This window comes from Capra hircus, chromosome 1, assembly GCF_001704415.2.
Source record: "Capra hircus breed San Clemente chromosome 1, ASM170441v1, whole genome shotgun sequence".
NCBI lineage: Eukaryota > Metazoa > Chordata > Mammalia > Artiodactyla > Bovidae > Capra > Capra hircus.
Window position 1 is genome coordinate 4,790,641 of NC_030808.1, and position 24,715 is coordinate 4,815,355.

At 40.6% G+C, this 24,715-nt stretch overlaps 1 protein-coding gene across 7 annotated transcripts in view; it reads left to right on the forward strand.

The window, feature by feature from the left end:
* Positions 1–24,715, forward strand: part of GRIK1 (glutamate ionotropic receptor kainate type subunit 1) — a 464,784-nt gene that overhangs the window by 328,230 nt on the left and 111,839 nt on the right. For 4 of the 7 annotated variants that reach the window (XM_018049047.1, XM_018049094.1, XM_018049107.1 and 1 more), the window contains exons 5-7: positions 5,901–5,954; positions 9,157–9,330; positions 23,765–23,908. In XM_018049047.1, coding sequence (XP_017904536.1) covers positions 5,901–5,954; positions 9,157–9,330; positions 23,765–23,908 — 372 coding nt within the window. The remainder of the gene's footprint in view (positions 1–5,900; positions 5,955–9,156; positions 9,331–23,764; positions 23,909–24,715) is intronic. The other 3 variants (XM_018048953.1, XM_018049035.1, XM_018049014.1) reach the window with 1 other exon arrangement.

Below are 24,715 nucleotides of genomic sequence, written 5' to 3' on the forward strand. Positions count from 1 at the left end.
AGTCATGTATGGATGTGAGAGTTGGACTATAAAGAAAGCTGAATGCCGAAGAATTGATGCTTTTGAACTGTGGTGTTGGAGAAGACTCTTGAGAATCCCTTGGACTGCAAGGAGATCCAACCAGTCCAGCCTAAAGGAGATCGGTCCTGAATATTCATTGGAAGGACTGATGTTGAAGCTGAAACTCCTTTGGTTTCAATCCTTTGGCCACCTGATGCGAAGAACTGACTCATTGGAAAAGACCCTGATGCTGGGAAAGATTGAAGGCAGGAGGAGAAGGAGATGACAGAGGATGAGATGGCTGGATGTCATCACCAACTCAATGGACATGGGTTTGGGTGGACTCCAGGAGTTGGTGATGGACAGGGAGGCCTGGCGTGTTGCAGTCCATGGGGTTGCAAAGAGTCAGACACGAGTGAGCAACTGAACTGAACTGAGCTGATATTTCAAAGCATCTTAATAACAGAGGGGTCATTAGACTGTTCTTTCAAGAGTCAACTGGCAATGAGTTTTGTTCTGCCTCTTAATAATTCATTTTAACTACAAAAAAAAAGGAAACTATAATTATTTTTTAACCACTGAAGCAATAGAATAGTCTTGTGGCATATCTATAGTAGCCTGATACAGAGAAAGCCTTCATTTAGGTGTCAGTCACCCTTCGCCTCACTGGTATATGGACTGTTATCTAGATAGAATGGAACGTCATAAGTATGCAGACTATGTAGGATTTTTAGTATTTTTCTATTGTTCTCTGTATTAGCCAGGTTTCTCCAGGGAAACAGAACCAATAGGAAATGTACATGAAAAGATTAATTATGAGGAATTGGTTCATGTAACTATGGAGATGGAAGTGAAATGAAGTGAAAGTCACTCAGTCCTGTTTGACTCTTGTGACCCTGTTGCAGGAAAGGGGACCCATTCCGGAACCCAAAACTGGGCTCTTGTCTAACACTCAGAAATGAATTGTCTGAGGAGACACGTGCTGACAAAGCAAGAGATTTTATTGGGAGAGGGCACCCTGGTGGAGAGCAGAAGGGTAAGGGAGCCCAGGAGAACAGCTCTGCCACATGGCTCGCAGTCTCCGGTTTTATGGTGATGGAATTAGTTTCCAGGTTGTCTTTAGTCAATTATTCTGACTCAGAGCCCTTCCTGGTGGTGCAGGCCTTGCTCAGCCAAGATGGATGCCAGAGAGAAGGATTCTGGGAGGCGGTCGGACATGTGCTGTTTCCTTTTGACCTTTCCTGAACTCTTCTGGTTGGTGGTGGCTTATTAGTTCTGTGTTCCTTACAGGGACCTCCTGTCGTAAAACAACTCATGAAATGGCCACTGTGGTGTCTGGCCAGGGTGGGTGGTTTCAGTCAGTGTGCCTCCCCTAAACAACCCCACAGACTATAGAGTCCAGGCCAGGATACTGGAGTGGGTAGCCTTTCCTTTCTCTGGGGGATCTTCCCAACCCAGAGATCGAACCTAGGTCTCCTTGATTGGGCCTAGGTCTCCTGCATTGCAGGTGGATTCTTCACCAGTTGAGCCATAGAGACAGAGAAGGCTCACAATCTACCGTCTACAAGCTAGAGACCCAGGAAAGCTGTGGGGTAATTACAGTCTGAAACTGTAGACCTGAAAACCAGAAGAGTTCAGTGGTGAAAATCTCAGCCCTAGGCCTGAAGAAAGCCAGTGTCCCAGCTCAAGCAGTCAGGCAGGAAGGAAAAGAGGTAAATTCCTTCTTCCTCTGCCTTTTTGGTCTAATCAAGCTCTCAGGGGATTCGATGATGCCTACCATACTGGGGAGGATCATCTGCTTTCTCAAAAGCTTGTTTATCTGGAAACACCCTCAAAGATACATCCAGAAATAATGTTTAATCTGGGCACCCCTTGGCCCAATCAAGTTGACACATAACATGAACTGTCACCATCTACGAAAACCTTTGAGTTCTTATAACTGATTCTGTAAGGACATAGAGTATGATTAATGATGTATTTTGTTGGAGGCCTTTTTTGTTATTCAGCCCAGTTACATCAGATCGAAATAGTTCATCTTTCTTTACGGAAAAAGAAAATTATTAACCTTCTCTCAACCACTATTATTTATGTTATATCTTTATTATACAAAGAATCAAAGCAAGCCTAGAAAAATAATTTGAAACAAAGTCATAAATATTTTTTAAGAAAGGAGAGGGGTTGGCATCAAGGGGAAAATTAGATAAGAAAACCATAAATCTGAATGACATTAGCACATAGAATATATATCCATTTTCCTGATGAGTTGCTAATGGAGGACCCACAATTTTGACCCTGAAGTCCCTAATAATCAAAACACACTCATGACATATTCTGCAGTATTCGTGAAACAGAAAATTGTATTTATTCAGGAAAAAAAAAAAACAAAAAACTTCAGTTTGCCTGGCACTGATAACCATGTTAGTCACCTAACATGTTAGCCAGGGTGAGTGAAATCTCTGTCAGGATGAGGAGGGTGACATATATCAGTTGCTTTCTCTCTTCCTTGACCAAACCCAGCACATGACCACACCCAAGCTCAAGGACCCCCAAAATATAATCCTATCATGTGCCTTTCAATTTGGAAAATTGGCAGTGGCTCTAATGAAGTCTACACTATGGGTCTTGCAAAATCGAGAAGAACTAATAAGTACTCGATAAATCCCTGCTATAGATATACAATGGTATTGAAAGAGCTAGATTCTTACCATCTACAAATCTACATCAATAATATGATCTCAAGGAGTTATTTAATAAAAATAATTTTGTTAGGAAATAACCATTATTAGAATATTGGTGGAAGTAATTAAGGGGAATGTGGCATCAATATAAATAGTATTGACAGCCATGTTTATCACTTAGTGTGTGTGATGCGATGTGCTTTGCACCATTAAAAATAATTTCAGTAGAGCCAAAAACAGTCCCTGGCAATACTGTCTTGATAAAGTATACACTGCCTAGGTCAGCACCTCCTGGTCGATTCAGCAAAGCACAGTAACAAAATTTAAAGTATTGTTTGTTAGGAAAAAGTCAATTTTGCAAAGAGCCATTTAAAAATTGCCATATCATGATTACACTCTTTATTTAAAAAACTGACATTTATCTTGCTGTGACATTTTCATAATCCCTTAATGACTTTTAGTTGAAATACCAATGTTGACACAGAAAGAAAATCGTTATATGAATGCTATAAGATGCAATGTACACAACTATCCAGCCAGTCCTAATCAGTCTACAAATCATTATAAGCACAATTGTTTAAAAAAAATCACCTTTGGTGAAACTGACTTTTTGTTGTTGTTGTTAAGTCACTAAGTCATGTCTAACTCTGCAGCCTCATGGACTACAGCACACCAGGTTTCCCTATCCATCTCTATCTCCTGGAGTTTACTTAAATTTGTATCTACTGAGTCAGTGATGCTGTATAACCATCTAATCCTCTGCCACCCTCTTCTACTTTTGCTTTCAATCATTCCCAGCATCAGGGTCTTTTCCAATGAGTTGATATTAGTTTTATTTCAATCTAAAAGTTTCTCGTTCACCCGTGTCTTGGAGAGTTCACGAGGTTGACACCTCAGTGATCCATGACTAACTATACTTGCTTCTTAATTGTCATTCTAAGAAGCACTGACCTAGGTTCTAGGTAGGAAGGTCAAGAATGGGGATTTTTGTGGAATATCAGATAAAAAGTGTATGTGGAAGACCCAAGGTCAGGACCAACAAAAGCAGGTTCATTAGCTGTTTATTCACTACCTCTGCATAACTCTTTTCTAACATTAAATAAGAGACATTTTAGATGAGTATTTGCCTCCAGGAATTATATTTGCTTTAAGAGAAAAAATCTGCACTCTCAACTGGTGATCAAATGCCTCCGTAATAAAGTTTAAAAAGAAAAATCCACCCATATAAAAGACTGAAAATTCAGGTACCTTGGTGTTTTTTTCAGTTCCAGAAATAATATTTTAAACCTCAGTGTCCAGGTCTGTATCTTGACATAAAACTTGCCAGTTCCCTTTCAAGAGATAATCTCAGCTGCAATTACACTAACGACCAAAATGAAAAATTGAATTCTGAGTGACCCCAGCAGGTTAGCTCTTTATTCTCCAATGATATAAGAGGTCAGCTAACAAGACCGCTCCATGCATGCTTTTAAATGTTATTGATGGCCCTAAAGCAATTCTACCCTTTTAAAAATCCTTTTGTGCACCTGGTCTTGTTATCACCATAGGAGTGACTTGCATACTGTGGGCTTATGATTCATAGGGAGAGTTTCCTGTCATCTGTCTCACCTTCATGACATTACAATTTCACTAAATATTCCTCTTGTTTCTGTGTTAGCAATGAAAGCACAGGAAGTGTCAGATCTGTGCTCCTATATGTTATGTATGCCCTGTCTCCAAATGCTCCCTCCCCTTTGGTGTAAAATCATTCTAGGCTGCATATGTTAGACACCTTCCAAAACCTCTGATAACTTGTATTGCTTTTCTGAAGACCTTTTCAATCCACCTCTTCATAAACTGAAGTTATGAAAGCCATTGTTCCATAATGCAAATGGACAAGTTTTCCACAGAGCAGTGATTCCCAACCATTGCTGTGAAATACAGAAACTCCACTCTCAGAAATTCTAATTCAAGAGGTCTTCGAGATGGAGTCTAAGAATATCTGATTTTAAAACTTCCGGAGGGGATTCTCATTTAAATCCAGCTTTGAGTTATGGGGATAACTGTCTTGAAAGTTTGATTTCTGAGTCTTCTCCATTCATTTCTATGCAGATACCAAAAAGACAGCACCCAGTCCTGCAGTGACTGGCCCCCAGGAAGATGATGCTGTTGTCATTTAGTCCTAAGCCCTATTGGACTCTTTTGTGATCCCATGGATGGTAGCCTGCCGGGCTCCTCTGTCCATAGGATTTCCCAGGCGAGAATACTGAAGTGGGTTGCCATTTCCTTCTCCAGGGGATCTTCCCAACTCAGGGATCAAACCTTCATCTCCTGGGTTGGCAGGCAGATTCTCTACCACTGAGCCACCAGGGAAACCTAAGAAAGTGATCCTCTTGATTTAAAAGATTAATGACAATCTTACCTCCAAAGCACGTGGAATTGTTTCTTCTCAATGGACACCATTTCCAGGAATCCAAGCGAAAGACCACAGTCTAAGAAATTACCTCTATTTAGAACCTTGGTCCTTTCTGTTTACCTCTTTTTTGCTCCTCCCCACCAAATAAAAACCATACACACAGAATGTTGGAACTGCCAGGTTCCCAGTTAGGTAACAGAATCAGACTTAAGAGGCAGTGAAAAGAAGTACAAAAATAGTTCCATCTTTCTGTTTATAAACAACTCTCTTTTCCCCTACTCGTTCTGTGGGATAAGATGGGAAAGAATAGACAGGAGGGTTTCAGAGACATGCATATGTATAGATCTTCATTTAAATATATCTACATATCAGTATCGCCAATTCAACATTTAATGAGTTTTACTCTGAGGCATTATGATAAGTACTAAAGCTAAAGAGATCAATAAAATATATATCTCAGCATGCAATTACTCAGAAACCCAAGCAGTAGAAAAGGCAAGACTCTGTGCCATTATGGACGACTCCAGATATAAAATATGTAAAGCATGAACTATTTTTAAATTTGATCAGCCGACCAATTTCTCCCATGAAGGTCAAGCATAATGTGACGAAAGCACGCAGGATGGAGGTCAGTGGCCTGGGTCCTAGCTCCACATTTAATCTTTGGTTTGTCTCCACATTAATCATTTGTTTCTATCTATTGAGTCTCTGAATTTCCAAAGCTCCTTCCTAGTCTACGTCTCCAGGCTACTGCAGTCAGCCTACTAATCATCTATTTCTTCTTATAATTCTGTTTCTGATCCTTTTCCCTTATTTCTCTTTGGCAGATCCTGTTCATGGGCATGATGACTGAATACTATCATTACTTTTTCACAACCCTGGTAAGCATATCGGGTGGAAATGTATTTCACATTATCAAAAAATCTTTGGTTATTTTAAAGTCAGCCCTGGTGTCAAAGGCAGGATATTGTCATGGAGGTTTGTTTTATTTTCCTACTGCTGCTACTGCTAAGTCACTTCAGTCGTATCCAACTCTGTGAGACCCCATAGACGACCTCCTACCAGGCTCCTCTCCTTAGGAATTCTGATCCCTAAGAACCCTCTAAATCTAGAAATGCTAGATTTCTTCCCTTCTTTCTTCCCCTCTTTCCTCCCTCCCTTCTTTCTTTTCTTAACTAGCATCAATGCATGTGCATCCAGAAAGGAATTAAAATAAAGCTTCCATTAAATAGAAACTGCCAAAGTACAAACTATTAATAAAGAAGAATCATATTTGCTACATATATTAGAGGACACACTAAAGTGTATCTTGGCATGCTATCTGATGTGATTTCTCCACCTGTGTCCAGTGGACAGCTGATTTAGCCAGGGGTCACCTGTCAGGTATTTGGAAAACTATCAAGATAAGGAATTTGGTAGAGGCTTTCCACGTTGAACATTTTTAATCATAAGAAAAACCATGGCTCTAAGCCTAAGACATTCAAAAGAAGCTATACAACCTTAACTTTTGAGAGATTATCAGGTCGAGGAAGAATGATTTAAGCATTTAACACATCAGAATGATGTGCTGGCTCTCAGCCGCACACACAATACACCACTCCCAACACACACTCCATTCTCTTACATGAGAAGACACATGATCAACCTCCATTTCTAACCTGTAAAAGTGTGTCAGCTAAAATCTACCCAGATTTGTGGGATTCAATAAGAGTATGGTTTTCCCAAAGGAATCTGGTCAAGTAGGCTGGTGCATCAGAGAAAGCACAGCCTTTGAAGCAAGACCAGACAGGTCTCAGGCACCTCTTCTGGAAGCAGGAAACTCCATTCTTCAGTTGAGTATCTCTGAGAGCAGGAAGGACTGCAGAGGACATCACAAGACAAATGCTGTGGGGCAGCTGTTAAAATTATCACTGCTCCTGAGCTCGGAGTCAGAGAGTAGGACGCAGGGCAGAAGTTCCTGAACTCAAGTTTCCGTGGTCTTCACTCCCTCGTTGACATCCTGATGGGATCCTCTGTCAGAAGACTCAAGGGAGACCCTGAGAACTAGGAAGTGTCTTACTCTGCTCACAAATATTGCCCATCCCCATCACCATGAACACGTGTGTCTTACTCAAGGCGAGATGGCCATCTGCCTCTGAACTTTCCATCTTTCCCAGGTGTATATGCCTTTAAGAGTTAGTTTCACTGAAATTTGAGAAAAATATAAACAATGAAACCTAAGAAGGCTAGTCTTCAATGGAAGGACAGATCAGTTGCCTTTATACTCTTACTTATTGCCTCATCCTCCACTAACAAAGGGATGTTGAAAATTGGCCCTCGAACTCTCCATATTCTATCTTGCACAGAAACAATTTGGAGACCAAATGAACTGTGCACGCATTTAGCGTATTCACATTAGTGTATTGTATTTCTGTACTGTTTAATTAATAAGGGAATCAATATGCATCCTGGAAGTTTTCTCTCTGACCCCCTGTAACTTGAGTTAACTTTCCTTGTATTCATTGAGTGTGCTTAAGGAATCATTCTGCCTTGGATCTTATTCTCTAAATTTGCTTCTTTAAGCAATTTCCTTTGGTTTTATCTGCATTCTGCCATGCTTTGCTTTTGTTGTCTTACCAGTTTTGTTCATGAGTATTAATGAAACTTAAAGACACAAGAAAATTAGTTACTTAGTGCAAGGGAAGTAGACAGAACAATTTAAAAGGCAGTGCATTTTTTTCTCACATGAGCCAGGAGTTCAGAACTGCATTCTTAAGATTCCACAGTCTAATGTAAAGTTATCTTGGAAGTAGTGATACAGAAAAGAATTATTCAAAAGAATAAATGTGTATGCATTTTCCACACATATAAGTCATGAAATGTTCCTGAGGTTTTCCTCTTTAGTTAACAACTATCATCGCAGATAATGTGCTGTCTTGTACTTTCAATAAAGCAGTCACACTGGTAGAAAATTTTTACGGAAGTTTTTTTTTTCTCTTTTATTAACCATTAAATACTATTTTGAAATTTTGGTTCATTCCAAAATGTGAGATATTTTAATGACATGCTTTAGAGTCTAACCTTTGTTTATAGGAAAAAAGTTGAAATGATCACTTAAGTCTATTTTAAATGCAAACCAACAAAACTTTTGGTTTAAATTCAGCCCTTATATATAATGGAAAATACTAGGATGGGTTCAAGTTTTTATCCCCTGAAACATTATCTAAAAGAACAAGTCCTACTGTTAAGATATTCATATCCATACAACCACAGGCTCTAGTTTATTCTCTGAAAAGAACCATTTGTTTCTTATTCTAAGCTTGTGTCTAGTGAGCAATTTTCATGCTCTCGTTATATGAGACATGGGTTAGTTTCAGTGAGCCAGGAATTTTTTTTTATTTTGCTGAGAGTGATCTTCCTGTCAAATGTATATGCAAGATCCAAACTTTACCTCCTTTGCAGCGTGGGGCAGAAAGTTATGAGGGAGACAGGAGGTACTGCCACTACAAGTGGATCATTCTCAGGTCAGCCACATCACCACCGAGAACCTTGGTTTCCTCATCTAGAAAACAAAAGCAGTGTACCGAATGGACACAGAGGCCCCTTTCAACTCCCCAAAGGACTATATCCTTAGGAACAAAATGCTCTAGCTTCCCAGAATGGCATATCCTGTGTCCAGGGGCATGCTAATTATTGGCAGCTTAATTCCTGTTCTTGGTTTCTAAAAATTCTGCTGCTGCTAAGTCGCTTCTGTCATGTCCGACTCTGTGTGACCCCATAGATGGCAGCCCACCAGACCCCCTGTCCCTGGGATTCTCCAGGCAAGAACACTGGAGTGGGCTGCCATTTCCTTCTCCATATACAAGCTCTAACAGTATTGCAAAAACAAATGGATGAAAATGAAAATTATTACTGCCTTAGAATTTGTCAGGCAGCGTGCAAATGAAGAACAACAGGAACCGGTCTTTTATAGAACCAGTGTGATGATCGCTGCCATGCTTGTTCTAATCTGTTTGTTGCTTCTGCAAGCGTTAGCTCTCTTTTGCATCAAGAACGCTGAAAATGTTAACTCTTTCTTCTTTTATCATTTTTAACACTGCACAGGACTTATTTGCTTTAGATCTGGAACTCTATAGGTACAGTGGTGTAAACATGACTGGGTTTCGGCTACTGAATATTGACAACCCCCACGTTTCCGCCATCATTGAGAAGTGGTCCATGGAAAGATTGCAGGCTCCACCCAGGCCTGAGACTGGCCTTTTGGATGGCATGATGACTGTAAGTAGCTTTAAAATAAAATCATTTGAGATAATGTTTGACTTCCTCAGGGGTTAGGTTAAGACTCTCAAATGCTTTCTATGGGCTCCCCTGGTAGTACAGATGGTAAAGAATCTGCCTTCAACACAGGAGACCCGGGTTCAATCCCTGGGTCAGGAAAATCCCCTGGAGAAGACAATGGCTATCCACTCCAGTATTCTTGCCTGGAGAATTCTGTGGACAGAGGAGCCTGGCGGGCTACAGTCCTGTGGGTTACAATGAGTCGGACACTACTGAAATGACTTAGAACACACATAGCATGCTTTCTGCCCTGCAAGAGAAACGTGTTATAACCTGTGCCTAGACTTGTATGAGAGGAGGAGGAAGGATTTTTATGGATTTTGAAAGCCTGTGCATGGCAACTGTCAAAAACTGTTCTTTTCAACTTCCTGACCGTAATGGCCTCACATAAAAAGGTAAATGCAAGACAGTCACCACTGTCAGCCAAATGGTGGCAAGGCATAAACCAAAGCAAGGGGAAGTGGGAAACAGGTTACCTCCTGGGAATGTGGCCTTGGGAAGGAGGGAGGGAAAGAGGAGGAACAAGCTGCCTGTAAAGGTTCTTCAGAACCAGTTTGCTCTCCTTGCTTCTGCCGCATCTCAGCAAGCAGAAGCGCACGTGGAAAAATCCAAATTTCCATATGGTTGGAGTGTTCACACTCTTCTTGTCCTGGGTGCAGGAAGGCGCACCTTTGCAGGCACTGACGGTGCTTTACACCAGCCATATGTCGCTCTCAAAGCAGATGCCAAGCCTGCCTCCAACGGAGAGAGAGGTACTCTGCTGAACACATAAATTGCAAACTGCCTCATCAGAGAGCTGCTCACTAACATCATTTGTCTCTTGTTGTCAAATGCACCTACCCTAGCTTTATTTCTCTAATGAAGCTCCCTGTGTGATGGAAGAAAATTGCAGGAAATAAAAAAAAAAAAGATCTCTATGTCAGAACAGTGTCATCCAAGGGAAAAGATATTGGGAATGCGGGCAGGTAATAGCATTTTAAATTGGCATAGTATTTCATTCTCTGTTCCCATCATCGGGAGAAACTCTCTTGCTTTTAAGATGCAATTTACCGATAACTGAAAGGCATCATCTCACAGATAAATAAACTTGGGATTTCTCTTCTTTTTCTATCTTTTTTGAACAAGGTACAAATGAAAAAAAAAAAGAAGAAGAAATGAATGAATTAAGTGGTTCTGGATGATTCCGTGTTTAAGGTCCCTGTCTTTTGTTCAAACCTGAAATAACTCTTAAAATATACAAAGTGATCTGAGAGATAATGATGGAAAGCATTTTGGTACAAATGAGCCTTGGGATGACTTGAAACATTGCTTTGAATAGGAAGTAGAAAATATCCAAGGAAATGCTAGACTTCTGAAATGAAAGATAAAGAGAGAGAAAGGGAGGGAGGGAAGGAGAGAGAGAGAGTAAAAAAAAAAAAAAAAGCTGCTGGTATATCTTTCCTCCTGGAGTTGTATTCCAATGTGTTCACATATGGTTCAAAATCTTCTGTCCACCCTCTACCCCCACTTCTCAAACAAGATCTCTATCACAGCATGAGATTGTGAGTCATTTTTACCTGTGTTCCTTGAGCACCACTGAAAGAGTTAGAGCTTGGACCTACCTTAATACAGATGTGAATTCATGCCAGACATTAATTATTCATCACAAGTATGTCAATTTATTTAAAAAAATTGTCCATTGTCTTCAATTATACTGAGCTGACAGAAGAGTTTGTGCATATTGACTGAGATGAGACAAAGCGTTGAATAAGGCAGATAGAACAATACCATTCTCACCCAGTCAGGCTCACCAGTCCTGTGGACAGGAAGCATGGCAGCCCCAAGTCCCCAAGGATGAGAGACTGTCTAGAGTTCACTGTAGTCTTCTCATCCAACCAGAGGAGTCACTGTTATTAACATTGTTGTTGTTGTTATTATTATAAACTATAAAGGGAAATAGGGATTTATTGGAACAGAAGGTGGCTCAGCAGGTTGCTATAAAAGTGGGTAGAGCAACTATGTTAGATTATGACATTATTGGTGAAAAACAGTGGTAACTCTCAGTTGGCCACTAGAAGGCAGATCCCACGGTTATGCAGATAGAACCTTGCCACTGATCCTGTGAAGCATAATGTTGACCTGTATTTTTCCAAAGAGTCCATTTTGCAGTTCACTGTTTCCTTTTAGCTAATTTGGGAGTAGAGAAACAGTCACAGGAACCTTACAGGGCAAGTATAATAAGGGAAGTGAAGTTGCTCAGTCGTGTCCGACTCTTTGCGACCCCATGGACTATAGCCTACCAGGCTCCTTCATCCACGGAATTTTCCAGGAAAGAGTACTGGAATGGGTTGCCATTTCCTTCTCCAGAATAATAAGGGAAATCAACTCTAAATATTCACTGGAAAGACTGATGCTGAAGCTGAAACTCAAATACTGTGGCCACCTGATGCAAAGAGCTGACTCATTGGAAAAGACTGATGCTGGGAAAGATGGAGGACAAGAGGAGAAAGGGGTGAAAGAGGATGAGATGATTGGATAGCCTATCACCGACTTGATGGACATCAGCTTCAGCAAACTCTATGAGATATTGAAGGACAGGGAAACCTGGCATGCTGCAGTCCATGGGGTTGCAAAGAGTCGGACATGGCTTAGCAACTGAACAACACCACCAACAATAAGGGCATCTGATGGACTGATGGTTGAGTCAAGAAAGCATACCCCAAGTCCCCAAGATCAGGCCCAGTGTTATCAAGTCTTTGTTCTCAAATAGCCTCTGATCTCAAACTCCTTCTTCTCTACCTTAAAGATAAAAACTCCTTTAGTTTCAATTCCACTGTGTCTATATATTTCAGGTCCATACTTCATTCATTATTTTTTTTCCTAAATTTTTATTGGAGTATAGTTGCTTTACAGTGTTGTGTTATTTTTTTGGTGTGAGTCAGGCATCAGTCAGTTCAGTCACTCAGTCATGTCCAACTCTCTGTGACCCCATGGACTGCAGCAAGCCAGGCCTCCCTGTCCATCACCAACTCCCAGAGTCCACCCAAACCCATGTCCATTGAGTCAGTGATGCCATCCAACTATCTCATCCTCTGTCGTGCCCTTCTCCTCCCGCCTTCAATCTTTCCCAGCACCAGGGTCTTTTCAAATGAGTCAGCTCTTCACATCAGGTGGCCAAAGGATTGGAGTTTTAGACTCAACATCAGTCATTCCAATGAACACCCAGGACTGATCTCCTTTAGGATGGACTGGTTGGATCTCCTTGCAGTCCAAGGAACTCTCAAGAGTCTTCTCCAACACCACAGTTCAAAAGCATCAATTCTTCGGCGCTCAGCTTTCTTTATAGTGCAACTCTCATACCCATACATGACCACTAGAAAAACCATAACCTCGGCTAGGTGGACCTTTGTTGGCAAACTAATGTCTCTGCTTTTTAATATGCTATCTAAGTTGGTCATAACTTTTCTTCCAAGGAGCAAGCGTCTTTTAATTTCATGGCTGCAATTATCATCTGCAGTGATTTTGGAGCCCCAGAAAATAAGGTCTGTCACTGTTTCCACTGTTTCCCCGTCTATTTGCCACGAAGTGATGGGGCTGGATGCCATGATCTTAGCTTTCTGAATGTTGAGTTTTAAGCCAACTTTTTCACTCTCCTCTTTCACTTTCATCAAGAAGCTCTTTAGTTCTTTGCTTTCTGCCATAAGGGTGGTTTCATCAGCATATCTGAGGTTATTGATATTCCTCCTGGCAATCTTGATTCCAGCTTGTGCTTCATCTATCCCAGCATTTTCATGATGTTCTCTGCATAGAAGTTAAATAAGCAGGGTGACAATCTACAGCCTTGACATACTCCTTTTCCTATTTGGAATCAGTCTGTTTTTCCACATCCAGTTCTAACTGTTGCTTCCTGACCTGGATACAGGTTTCTCAAGAGGCAGGTCAGGTGGTTTGGTATTCTCATCTCTTTCAGAATTTTCCACAGTTTATTGTGATCTACAGAGTCAAAGGCTTTGGCATAGTCAATAAAGCAGAAATAGATGTTTTTCTGGAACTTTCTTGCTTTTTCAATGATCCAGCGGATGTTGACAATATGATCTCTGGTTCCTCTGCCTTTTCTAAAACCAGCTTAAACATCTGGAGGTTCACAGTTCATGTACTGCTGAAGCCTGGCTTGGAGAATTTTGCTCATTGCTTTACTAGCGTGTGAGGTGAGTGAGTCCAGCATACGTCTACATATATCCCCCTTTTTCTGGATTTAGATTACCACAGAGCAATGAGTAGAGTTCCCTGTGTTATACAGTAGGTTCTCATTAGTAATGGTTTATCCACAGTATCAATAGTGTACATACGTCAGTCTCAATCTCCCAAGTTATCCCACAGCACCCTTCCCCACTTACTATCCATATGTTTGTTCTCTATGTCTGTATCTCTGTTTCTGCTTTGCAAATAGGTTCATCTTTACCATTTTTCTAGATTCCACATTTTGGGCTAATATGAAATATTGTTTTCTCTTTCGGACTTACTCCATTCTTGCATCTCTAGCATTTGCTGCTTCCAGTGCTTGGAATTTTCCCCTATTCATGTTTGCTCAAAGGTTACATCACTGAAGACATCTTCTATAAACCTGCTACCTAGTCTAGAACCCTCTCTTCCTCTTATTCTCCCTCCCCTAACCTGTTTTACTTTTCTTTGTAGCCCTTATGCCAATATGTCATATTCAGATTTGTTTGTTTGGTGCCATCACCTACAAGAATATAAACTCCATGAAGCTGGAAATTTCGTCTTTTCATATTTTGCTATATTCTCAACACTAGGGAAAGGCTGGCACAAAACAGGCCTTCAATAAACATGTATTTAATAAAAGAATTAGTGTGCTAATAATTGAGGTCTACTATGTATGACCTGAGGTCTACTAAGACTCAAGATATTAAGGGGAAAATATTCACATAGCCCTGAGATAATACTACAAAAGTCCAAAGAGAGCATCTATAAATGATAAATGGGCATGATTAATAAAAACAGAGATTATTCTAAAGTAATAATATTATTTCAAAAATTAGACATGCACTAACCACTATCAATAATTAAGTAATACTCTTTTAATGGACTTGCTTTCTCCAAAATTGCATGCCATTTCCTCACTGTTCTCCAAAGTGAATCTCTCTGTAGCCCTTTATCTTTGTGTGTGCCACGTACGTGCACAGATGCCCTTATGAACGTAAAATACAGGATTTTTTAAAAACCTATGTATTTTGACATTCCATCTACTTATCTACTTTTCAATGTTTTAACAATTAAGAATTTCTTAGAACATTATACACTAAAAATATCTTCAAAGCATATTATCATGTCAGAACACATTCAAACCTGAAAATATGTAAGTCCAAGAAATATATATATTAATAATAATAAAATATTGACATTAAAAACAGGGTCAAAATTGAGTTAATTAAGAAAACTGTTAACTGAGTCAGTTCAGTTCACTTGCTCAGTCATGTCCGACTCTTTGCAACCCCATGAATCGCAGCACACCAGGCCTCCCTGTCCATCACAATCTTCCAGAGTTCACTCAGACTCACGTCCAACAAGTCGGTGATGCCATCCAGCCATCTCATCCTGGGTCATCCCCTTCTCTTCCTGCCCCCAATCTCTCCCAGCATCAGAGTCTTTTCCAATGAGTCAACTCTTCGCATGAGGTGGCCAAAGTACTGGAGCTTCAGCTTTAGCATCATTCCTTCCAAAGAACACCCAGGACTGATCTCCTTCAGAATGGACTGGTTGGATCTCCTTGCAGTCCAAGGGACCCTCAAGAGTCTTCTCCAACACCACATTTCAAATGCATCAATTCTTCGGCGCTCAGCCTTCTTCACAGTCCAACTCTCACATCCATACATGACCACAGGAAAAACCATAGCCTTGATTAGATGGACTTAGTCGGCAAAGTAATGTCTCTGCTTTTCAATATACTATCTAGGTTGGTCATAACTTTTCTTCCAAGGAGCAAGCGTCTTCTAATTTCCTGGCTGCGGTCACCATATGCAGTGATTTTGGAGCCCCAAAAAATAAAGTCTGACACTGTTTCTACTGTTTCCCCATCTATTTCCCATGAAGTGATGGGACTGGATGCCATGATCTTCATTTTCTGAATGTTGAGCTTTAAGCCAACTTTTTCACTCTCCTCTTTCACTTTCATCAAGAGGCTTTTTAGTTCCTCTTCATTTTCTGCCATAAGGGTGGTGTCATCTGCATATCTGAGGTCATTGATATTTCTCCCGGCAATCTTGATTCCAGCTTGTGTTTCTTCCAGTCCAGCGTTTCTCATGATGTACTCTGCATATAAGTTAAATAAGCAGGGTGACAATATACAGCCTTGACGTACTCCTTTTCCTATTTGGAAACAGTCTGTTGTTCCATGTCCAGTTCTAACTGTTGCTTCCTGACCTGGATACAGGTTTCTCAAGAGGTAGGTCAGGTGGTCTGGTATTCCCATCTCTTTCAGAATTTTCCACAGTTTATTGTGATCCACACAGTCAAAGGCTTTGGCATAGTCAATAAAGCACAAATAGATGTTTTTCTGGAATTCTCTTGCTTTTTTGATGATCCAGCGGATGTTGGCAATTTGATCTCTGGTTCCTCTGCCTTTTCTAAAACTGAGTCAAGAGTACAAAAATAGTGAAACTCATTATTTAAAAACACCTTGAGATTTTAAAAAAGTGTTTTATCAACTGAAGTGTTAGTTAACTAAATAGAGTGATTTTGTAAAATGTACTTCGTTTCTTTTCTCTACGTTTAAATTTCTCTCTTGGACTAATTCAATCTATTGGGTTTTGAGGATAGGCTTTGGTAATGGAGCGGCCCATTCTCAGATGGATTCTTCTCTGATTGTGAACCAAAATTCTGTGCGATTCAATATGGCATAGAGCCATGGAAACAAGAAAGTATTGATCTGTCATCTGCCTTCCCAGTTCTTCAAATGCATTCACAATGTGAAGTTAAGTCAGTACCCTTATCTCCCATGTAACTATTTCCTGTAATGATGAGCCATAGAGAAGACAACTTTGAGTCTCCAACTTGAGTGTCACCCTGACTGTCTACTGCCCTCAAATCCACCCTTGTGATACAACAGGCAGTGGGATTCCGTAGAAAAAGCAAGATCTTTCCAGATTAAGAAAACCTAGTTTAGTCCTTCCTATGTCCCTGAATAACTAAATATCCTACATTGGGTAGCCTCTCTGAACCTCCTAGCTCATCTGCATTCTGTATAATAATACTTTACAAATTCAATTAGGTAACGTACACAAAGCCTTTAGGACATAGTCTTGAATTTACGTAATGGTACCTGCTGTTTTGCCAATTTGTATTCAATGAAAGAAGAACAAAAGGCTTTCTGAAAGAGAGATTCTATCTTATTCAAGTCAGGGTCCAATTGTCTACAAAGACACACCTTCTTCTGTTTGCAAGTCTAGTCTAAGATGGCCTGTTCCCTGGGATCTGTGTGAGCTGTATGACCAATGGCATCACCCAGTTCTGTTTTCCAACTCTGCATAAGTCATCTTTTCCCTATTCCTGTCTTTCTCAAAAGCTGGCATATACTCATTGAGATTCTCAGTATGCCAACTTCTGTGCCAGATTTCACTAGAGCTGCTCTCTCAATTACTGAATTTCTAGATAATGAATACAAGGTGGTATCTTTGCTACCTTCCACAACCTTCTTCCAAACGCAAGCTCACTTGCAAGTTGCTCTTCCCTACTTTCTGAGTGCTCACCGACTCTCCTAGCACTTTGGCTCCCTCAGAAGCATCCACCCCACTACCCTGTGTTCCCTTGCAGGGATCTTGTAGCCAAAACACGAGCCTTCTCACCCTTATCAGAATCCTCCTTGTTTCTAGGGGCGTGTCTCAGAAAAGAAGGAAACCAGCTAATTCATAGTAAGAGGCAAATTGCTGTTAGCTCTATGTGTGGGTGAGATATTAACATTTTAATAGAGGAAACTAGGAAATGAGGGGGATGAGGTACTATTTGAAAGCATTTCCCTCCGAGAGAAATGACTTGTTTATCCATATCAGGGTAATGTGAATGTTTCCAAATTTGGAGAGAAGATGGAAAATCCATGCATTTCACATATTTGCTCTCCAAAGACTGGGTCTCCCTTCAGCACCCTGATCTCCTCTAGGTTTTTCCAACAACAGCAACATACCAGGCAGGGAGCAAAATATGGAGACTCCATAAGGCTCTCTCAGGCTCTCATCCCTAAAGTGACATAACATCTCATTGGTTTGTATTGGGGTCCCCAAGGCCACTTTATTGGGGTCCCCAAGAGCTTCCCTGGTGACTCAGATGGTAAAGAATCTACCAGCAAAGTGGGAGACCTGGGTTCAGTCCCTGGGTTGGGAAGATCCCCTGGAGAAGGGAAAGGCTACCCACTCTAGTATTCTGGCCTGGAGAATTCCATGGACTGTATATATTCCATGGGGTCACAAAGAGTTGGACACAGTTGGGTGACTTTCACTTTCATTTAGGAGGACTCAGAAATCAGAAAAGGTGTTGTATTCATAGTTACAATTTATTACAGCAAAAGGGTACAGATTAAAATCAACAAAAGTCACAGAGACCAAGTCTGCATTGACAATGTTTTATTCTCTCAGCTAAGATGTGTGACAAAATATATGAACTGTTGCCAACCAGGGAAGCTCATCTGAGCCTCAGCGTCCAGGAATTTTATGGGGCGTCTGTCACATAGGCACAGAGCACCTACCCATCTGGCCTCAGTTAGTCTCCAGTCACTCCAGAGGTCAAACTGATACGACAAGGTCCAGAGCACCAAGTGAACAAAAATAGGCAATCACCATGAGTCACACTGTTAGCATAAACTACTTGCATTACCCATGACCCCACTGATGCAAAGACTCTCTGATTAGGCAGAATATTCTAAAGACGTAATCTCCCAGCAGTCAGTCAAAGACTAGTTAGTCCTTTCTTTGGAATTGGAAGGGTTTGAGCACCCTAAGTCCTCTGAGTTAATCCTTTATTGCACATCATTATAATCACCAAAATATTGTGCACTGGAAAGAAGCCCACTTTCAATGTGCCTCTTTTGTGATCCATGTGCTATAAAAATATTCTCTTAGAGACACTGAGCATGTGGTGTCTTCTAAGCTTTATGTGTAAATAGAATGTGAAAACAAACACATTTGGAAGAATAAAATTTGAAACACTGGCCATTTCTTTGTATATATTTACTTAAAATGGCTTGAGAGTTGCTGTTTGGTAAGCAGGCCTCTAGCATAAAACTGTAAAGGGGAGGAAATTCACTGGTAGTTTATTAGTGCTATAAAGTACTTAAATGTCTCCTCAGTCTAAGAAAACATTGTATAAAAAGGGAAGCATAGCTTTAGAATAAATGATTTTCTTCTTTGAATTTGGAAAGCACCAATCTGGCCTATAGTTTTGAATCTTCTTATTACTTAGCTCAGTATAGAGACAACCTTGACAAAGAAAGTTGAAATACTAGTCACTGTTAAGTGTATAGAAAAGTTAGACCTTTGGAATTCCTCTCCTCACCTTCTCTATCAAATCAATCATCAATCAGCTAATTAGTGAATATACATACAAATGTATATTTTAAAAAGGTACATCCCAAGGCTCAAAAGTCCCAAGTCCCCATACCATGGTAGTTGAGAACATATGCTCTAAACTCAGCATTCATCCCAGGATGAAATCCTTGCTCCTTCCCTTATTGGCTTTATAACTTTAAGCAACTTATTATTAAAATTATTTCTGGTACATTCAAACTTCAATTTCTCTGTCTGTACTTGGGTTTTCCTGGTGGCTCAAACAGTAAGAATCTGCCTGCCAATGCAGAAGACATGGGCTTGATCCTTGGGTCTGAAAGATCTCCTGGAGAAGGAAATGGCTACCCATTCCAGTCATTTTTTTTTTTTTTTTTTTTTTTTGCCCACTCCAGTCTTCTAACATGGAGAAGTCCATGGACAGAGGAGCTTGGTGGACTACAGTAAATGGGGTGACAAAGAGTCAGACATGATTAAGCAACTAACACTTTCACTCTTCATATTCAAAATGGGAAAATAACTACTTTAAAGGTTTAATTTCAGTAATTAAAGAAGATAACATGTAAAATGCTTATAATGTTTCAGTTCAGTTCAGTCAGTCATTCAGTTGTGTCCGACTCTTTGCGACCCCATGAATCACAGCACGCCAGGCCTCCCTGTCCATTACCAACTCCCGGAGTTCACCCAAACCCATGTCCATCGAGTCAGTGATGCCATCCAACCATCTCATCCTCTGTCGTCCCCTTCTCCTCCTGCCCTCAATCTTTCCCAGCATCAGGGTCTTTTCAAATGAGTCAGCTCTTCGCATCAGGTGGCCAAAGTATTGGAGTTTCAGCTTCAACATCAGTCCTTCCAATGAACACCCAAGACGGATCTCCTTTAGGATGGATTGGTTGGATCTCCTAGCAGTCCAAGGGACTCTCAAGAGTCTTCTCCAACACCACAGTTCAAAAGCATCAATTCTTCTGCGCTCAGATTTCTTTATAGTCCAACTTTCACATCCATACATGACCACTGGAAAAACCATAGCCTTGACTAGATGGACCTTTGTTGGCAAAGTAATGTCTCTGCTTTTCAATATGCTGTCTAGGTTGGTCATAACTTTCCTTCCAAGGAGCAAGCTTCTTTTAATTTCGTGGCTGCAATCACCATCTGCAGTGATTTTGGAGCCCCAAAAAATAAAGTCAGCCACTGTTTTCACTGTTTCCCCATCTATTTGCCATGAAGTGATGGGACTGGATGCCATGATCTTCATTTTCTGAATGTTGAGCTTTAAGCCAACTTTTTCACTCTCCTCTTTCACATTCATCAAGAGGCTCTTTAGTTCCTCTTCACTTTCTGCCATAAGGGTGGTGTCATCTGCATATCTGAGGTTATTGATATTTCTCCCGGCAATCTTGATTCCAGCTTGTGTTTCTTCCAGTCCAGGGTTTCTCATGATATACTCTGCATATACATTAAATAAGCAGGGTGACAATATACAGCCTTGACGTACTCCTTTTCCTATTTGGAACCAGTCTGTTGTTCCATGTCCAGTTCTAACTGTTGCTTCCTGACCTGGATACAGGTTTCTCAAGAGGTAGGTCAGGTGGTCTGGTATTCCCATCTCTTTCAGAATTTTCCACAGTTTATTGTGATCCACACAGTCAAAGGCTTTGTCATAGTCAATAAAGCAGATAGATGTTTTTCTGGAATTCTCTTGCTTTTTCAATGATCCAGCAGATGTTGGCAATTTGATCTCTGGTTCCTCTGCCTTTTCTAAAACCAGCTTGAACATCTGGAAGTTCACAGTTCACATATTGCTGAAGCCTGGCTTGGAGAATTTTGAGCATTACTTTACTAGCATGTGAGATGAGTGCAATTGTGCAGTAGTTTGAGCATTCTTTGGCATTGCCTTTCTTTGGGATTGGAATGAACACTGACCTTTTCCAGTCCTGTGGCCACTGCTGAGTTTTCCAAACTGGCTGGCATATTGAGTGCAGCACTTTCACAGCATCATCTTTCAGGATTTGAAATAGCTAAACTGGAATTCTATCACCTCCACTAGCTTTATTCATAGTGATGCTTCCTAAGGCCCACTTGACTTCATATTCTAGAATGTCTGGCTCTAGGTGAGTGATCACATCATCGTAATTTATCTTGGTCATGAAGTTCTTTTTTGCAGAGTTCTTCTGTGTATTCTTGTCACTTCTTCATAGTATATTCTGCTTCTGTTATGTCCCTAGTGTCTAGAATGTAGTTAATCGCCAATAGATATTGATCATGTTGACATATTATTTATAATCATTAAATCACCATACAAATACTTGGTTTAGATGCAACTCAGCTTTGTGGTTGAGGCCATAAACTCTAGCACCAACTTCCTGTGTTTGAATCTTAGCTTTCTCATCACTAGTTTGGGGACAACGTTTAACTGTGTCAATTCTTCATCCATAAAGGAGTAGAAATTATGGTGAAGACACAATGACTGCAAAATATTTGGAAGAGTTCCTGATATATAAACCAATGTATGTGAATGCTCAGTTGTGTCCAGCTCTTTGTGACCCTACAGATTGTAGCTAACCTGCCAGGCTCCTCTGTCCATGGGATTTTCCCAGCAAGAATACTGAAATGGGCTGTCATTTCTTCCTTTAGGGGATCTTCCCAACCCAGGGATCAAACCCATATCTCCTGTGTCTCCTGCATTACAGGGATATTCTTTACTGCTGAGCCACTTGGGAAGCCCTGACATATAGTTCAGTTCAGTTCAGTTGCTCAGTCGTGTCCGACTCTTTGCGACCCCATGAACTGCAGCACGCCAGTCCTCCCTGTCCATCACCAACTCCTGGAGTTCACTTAAACTCATGTCCATCGAGTCGGTGATGCCATCCAGCCATCTCATCCTCGGTCGTACCCTTCTCCTCCTGCCTCCAATCCCTCCCTGCATCAGAGTCTTTTCCAATGAGTCAACTCTTCAGATGAGGTGGCCAAAGTACTGGAGTTTCAGCTTTAGCATCATTCCTTCCAAAGAACACCCAGGACTGGTCTCCTTCAGAATGGACTGGTTGGATCTCCTTGCAGTCCAAGGGACTCTCAAGAGTCTTCTCCAACACCACAGTTCAAAAGCATCAATTCTTCGGCGCTCAGCTTTCTTCACAGTCCAACTCTCACATCCATGCATGACCACTGGAAAAACCATAGCCTTGACTAGATGGATCTTTGTTGTGCTCTATAAATGTCATCTATTAAGATAGACTGCCTTTTTAAAAGTCCCATTGTGTCAATAGATAGGCCTTAGACTAGTCACTTAATTTCCCTGAACTTCAGTTTTCTGATCTGTATAATTGATTATATCAGCCTTGAACTGAAATGATCAGAATATTTTTAAGCTTTAACAATTATCACCATCATGGTTTCTACATATCACTCATACTAAGTGTGCATGAAGCAATTAATCTTAGAAATACATCATAAAACCTTGGAATTATACAGTTTTCACAAAAAATTATTTTATTTTAAGCATGAAATAACATTAATTCTATCATCTAACATTTTTTAAACAACTTTCATGTGTCAAGAACTGTGCTAGCCACTAAAAAATGAAGTTGAGCACTTTTATTGAGAAAGAGATATAAAAAGATTAATATATTATATGAAAAATGCAGTGATAGAGATTGCCCAGAATAATAAGTATTCAAAGTAGACATATTCTCTGGACTCAAAGGCTGATAGAATACAAGATGTAATTCCCCTTATTTTCTCTTTCTACCTCCATCAAGACATGTTCAATAAATGTTGAATAAATATATGCTGAATAAATCATCTTATTTTGGGAAACTACACATAGTCTTCATTCTGTGACCTAGATTTTTTGTTTAACTATACAAATTACTGATTATCTCTATGACCCTACACAAGTCAATATACTGCCTGGAGGTCAGTTTCCTGAATAATAATAGCTTGATTCATCTATTCTGTTTATTTTGTGGGGTTGTTGAGAATTTCAAATGAACTAGTCTATTTGAAGTTGCTGTGAAAATCCTCAAGTAAAATGCAAAGGTATTATATGATGTTATCCTTTAAAAAAAAAAAAGCACAGGGTAGTACTTCAGAAAATACTGAGAGTATTATGTGAAATTCTGCAAATGAGAGAAATCTCATGAGTAGAAGAATGACATAGCCAACCCCCTGGCCCCAAAGGAATGACTAGTTCCAATGTCTATCAGGAAAGCAAGTGCTAACAAGAACACATGTTTTCTGAGCAAGCTGCAGAGGTCTGTTCTTCTAAGGGTCTCTTCAAATCTGCTATTGAATTTCATTCTATGACTACAGCCTTCTTGACTCTAATCAATGGAAGTGCCCGATATCAGTATCTTTATCTAGAAATCACATGTTAATTTTGCTCACAGCACTCTCTGTGAGCAAATATAATCAGGTAAATAGACAAGAGATAGGTAAACACTGAGAGACCAAATCTGATATTGACATATTGAGCTTCTAACTCAATGTATTGATAGTTGATCTTAACACCGGGTTTAACAAAAGACACTCCAAACATACCAGTTCCCTGAATCAGGTCTTTTGTGGCTGATTCAAGTTGATTTTTTTCTTTTCTTTTTTTTAAAAATAACTTGAAGCAGAGCCATGACTACAATTTACTCTGGGGTACAAAGGTATTATTTTAGAGAAAAATAGCTATGGGAGAAGGAAAGGTGTTCAGCTGGAGAATAAATGGCTGTTGAGATCAGACAAATAGGAGATAAGGAAGTGGGCAGAGTGATTATGCAGGTAAAGAGGGATATAAGCAGAGGTGGAACTGAAGATGTGGCTTGTGTTTTCCTCCGCAGACTGAAGCTGCTCTGATGTATGATGCTGTATACATGGTGGCCATTGCCTCCCACCGGGCTTCCCAGCTGACCGTCAGCTCCCTACAGTGCCACCGGCACAAGCCATGGCGCCTTGGGCCCAGATTTATGAATCTGATCAAAGAGGCAAGTGACACTTGTTTACAGTTCAGCTCTTCCTTTGGCTTAGTGCTTCTGGGCTTGTCCACATGGTGAAGTGAAGTGAAGTCGCTCAGTCTTGTCAGACTCTTTGCGACCCCATGGACCGTAGCCTACCAGGCTCCTCCGTCCCTGGGATTCTCCAGGCAGGAATACTGGAGTGGGTTGCCATTTCCTTCTCCCATTTGGCTCTGTTGGCATGATGTCATTTGGTGAGGTCCTTCCCATTTGGCTCTGCTGGCATGATGTTTGTAAGAGAGGAGACGTCATCATCAACCCATCTGCTGGGAATTCACTGGTAAAAATTTGTGTAGAAGAACTACCAGGAGCTTTCCAGTATGGTGGTGAGAAGTTTTCAAAAGCTACCAGATTATAACATGCACCTTCCTTTATTGCAACTCAGGCCCCAGCTGCTTCTGGCCCTCCACATGTGTTCATAATAACTCACAGATGCTTATTCTATGGCCTGTTGCGTCATGAGGTAGGTCGGTCCATCACTGAAGAGAATTAGAGATAGTTTCCCTGTTCTCAGCCTCTAGTCCCAGTGGTTTCCCTAAGTCGTGGGTTCTATAGGACTGAACAGAAAGAGCTCTTTGTTCTAATGATACACTGATTCTTTCACCAATTGTCAGCGAACTGAAAAATCTGGTACCTTTCGAAACCTACACCATGTACTGAAGGATTTTCAAGAGTACAGGGTTTAGGGAGGTGAGTTCTCACTATTACCTTACCCTGGGCACCCTTCCCCTTTCTCAGAGACAATTTAATTTCCCTTCACTAGATCCAGTTCTAAGA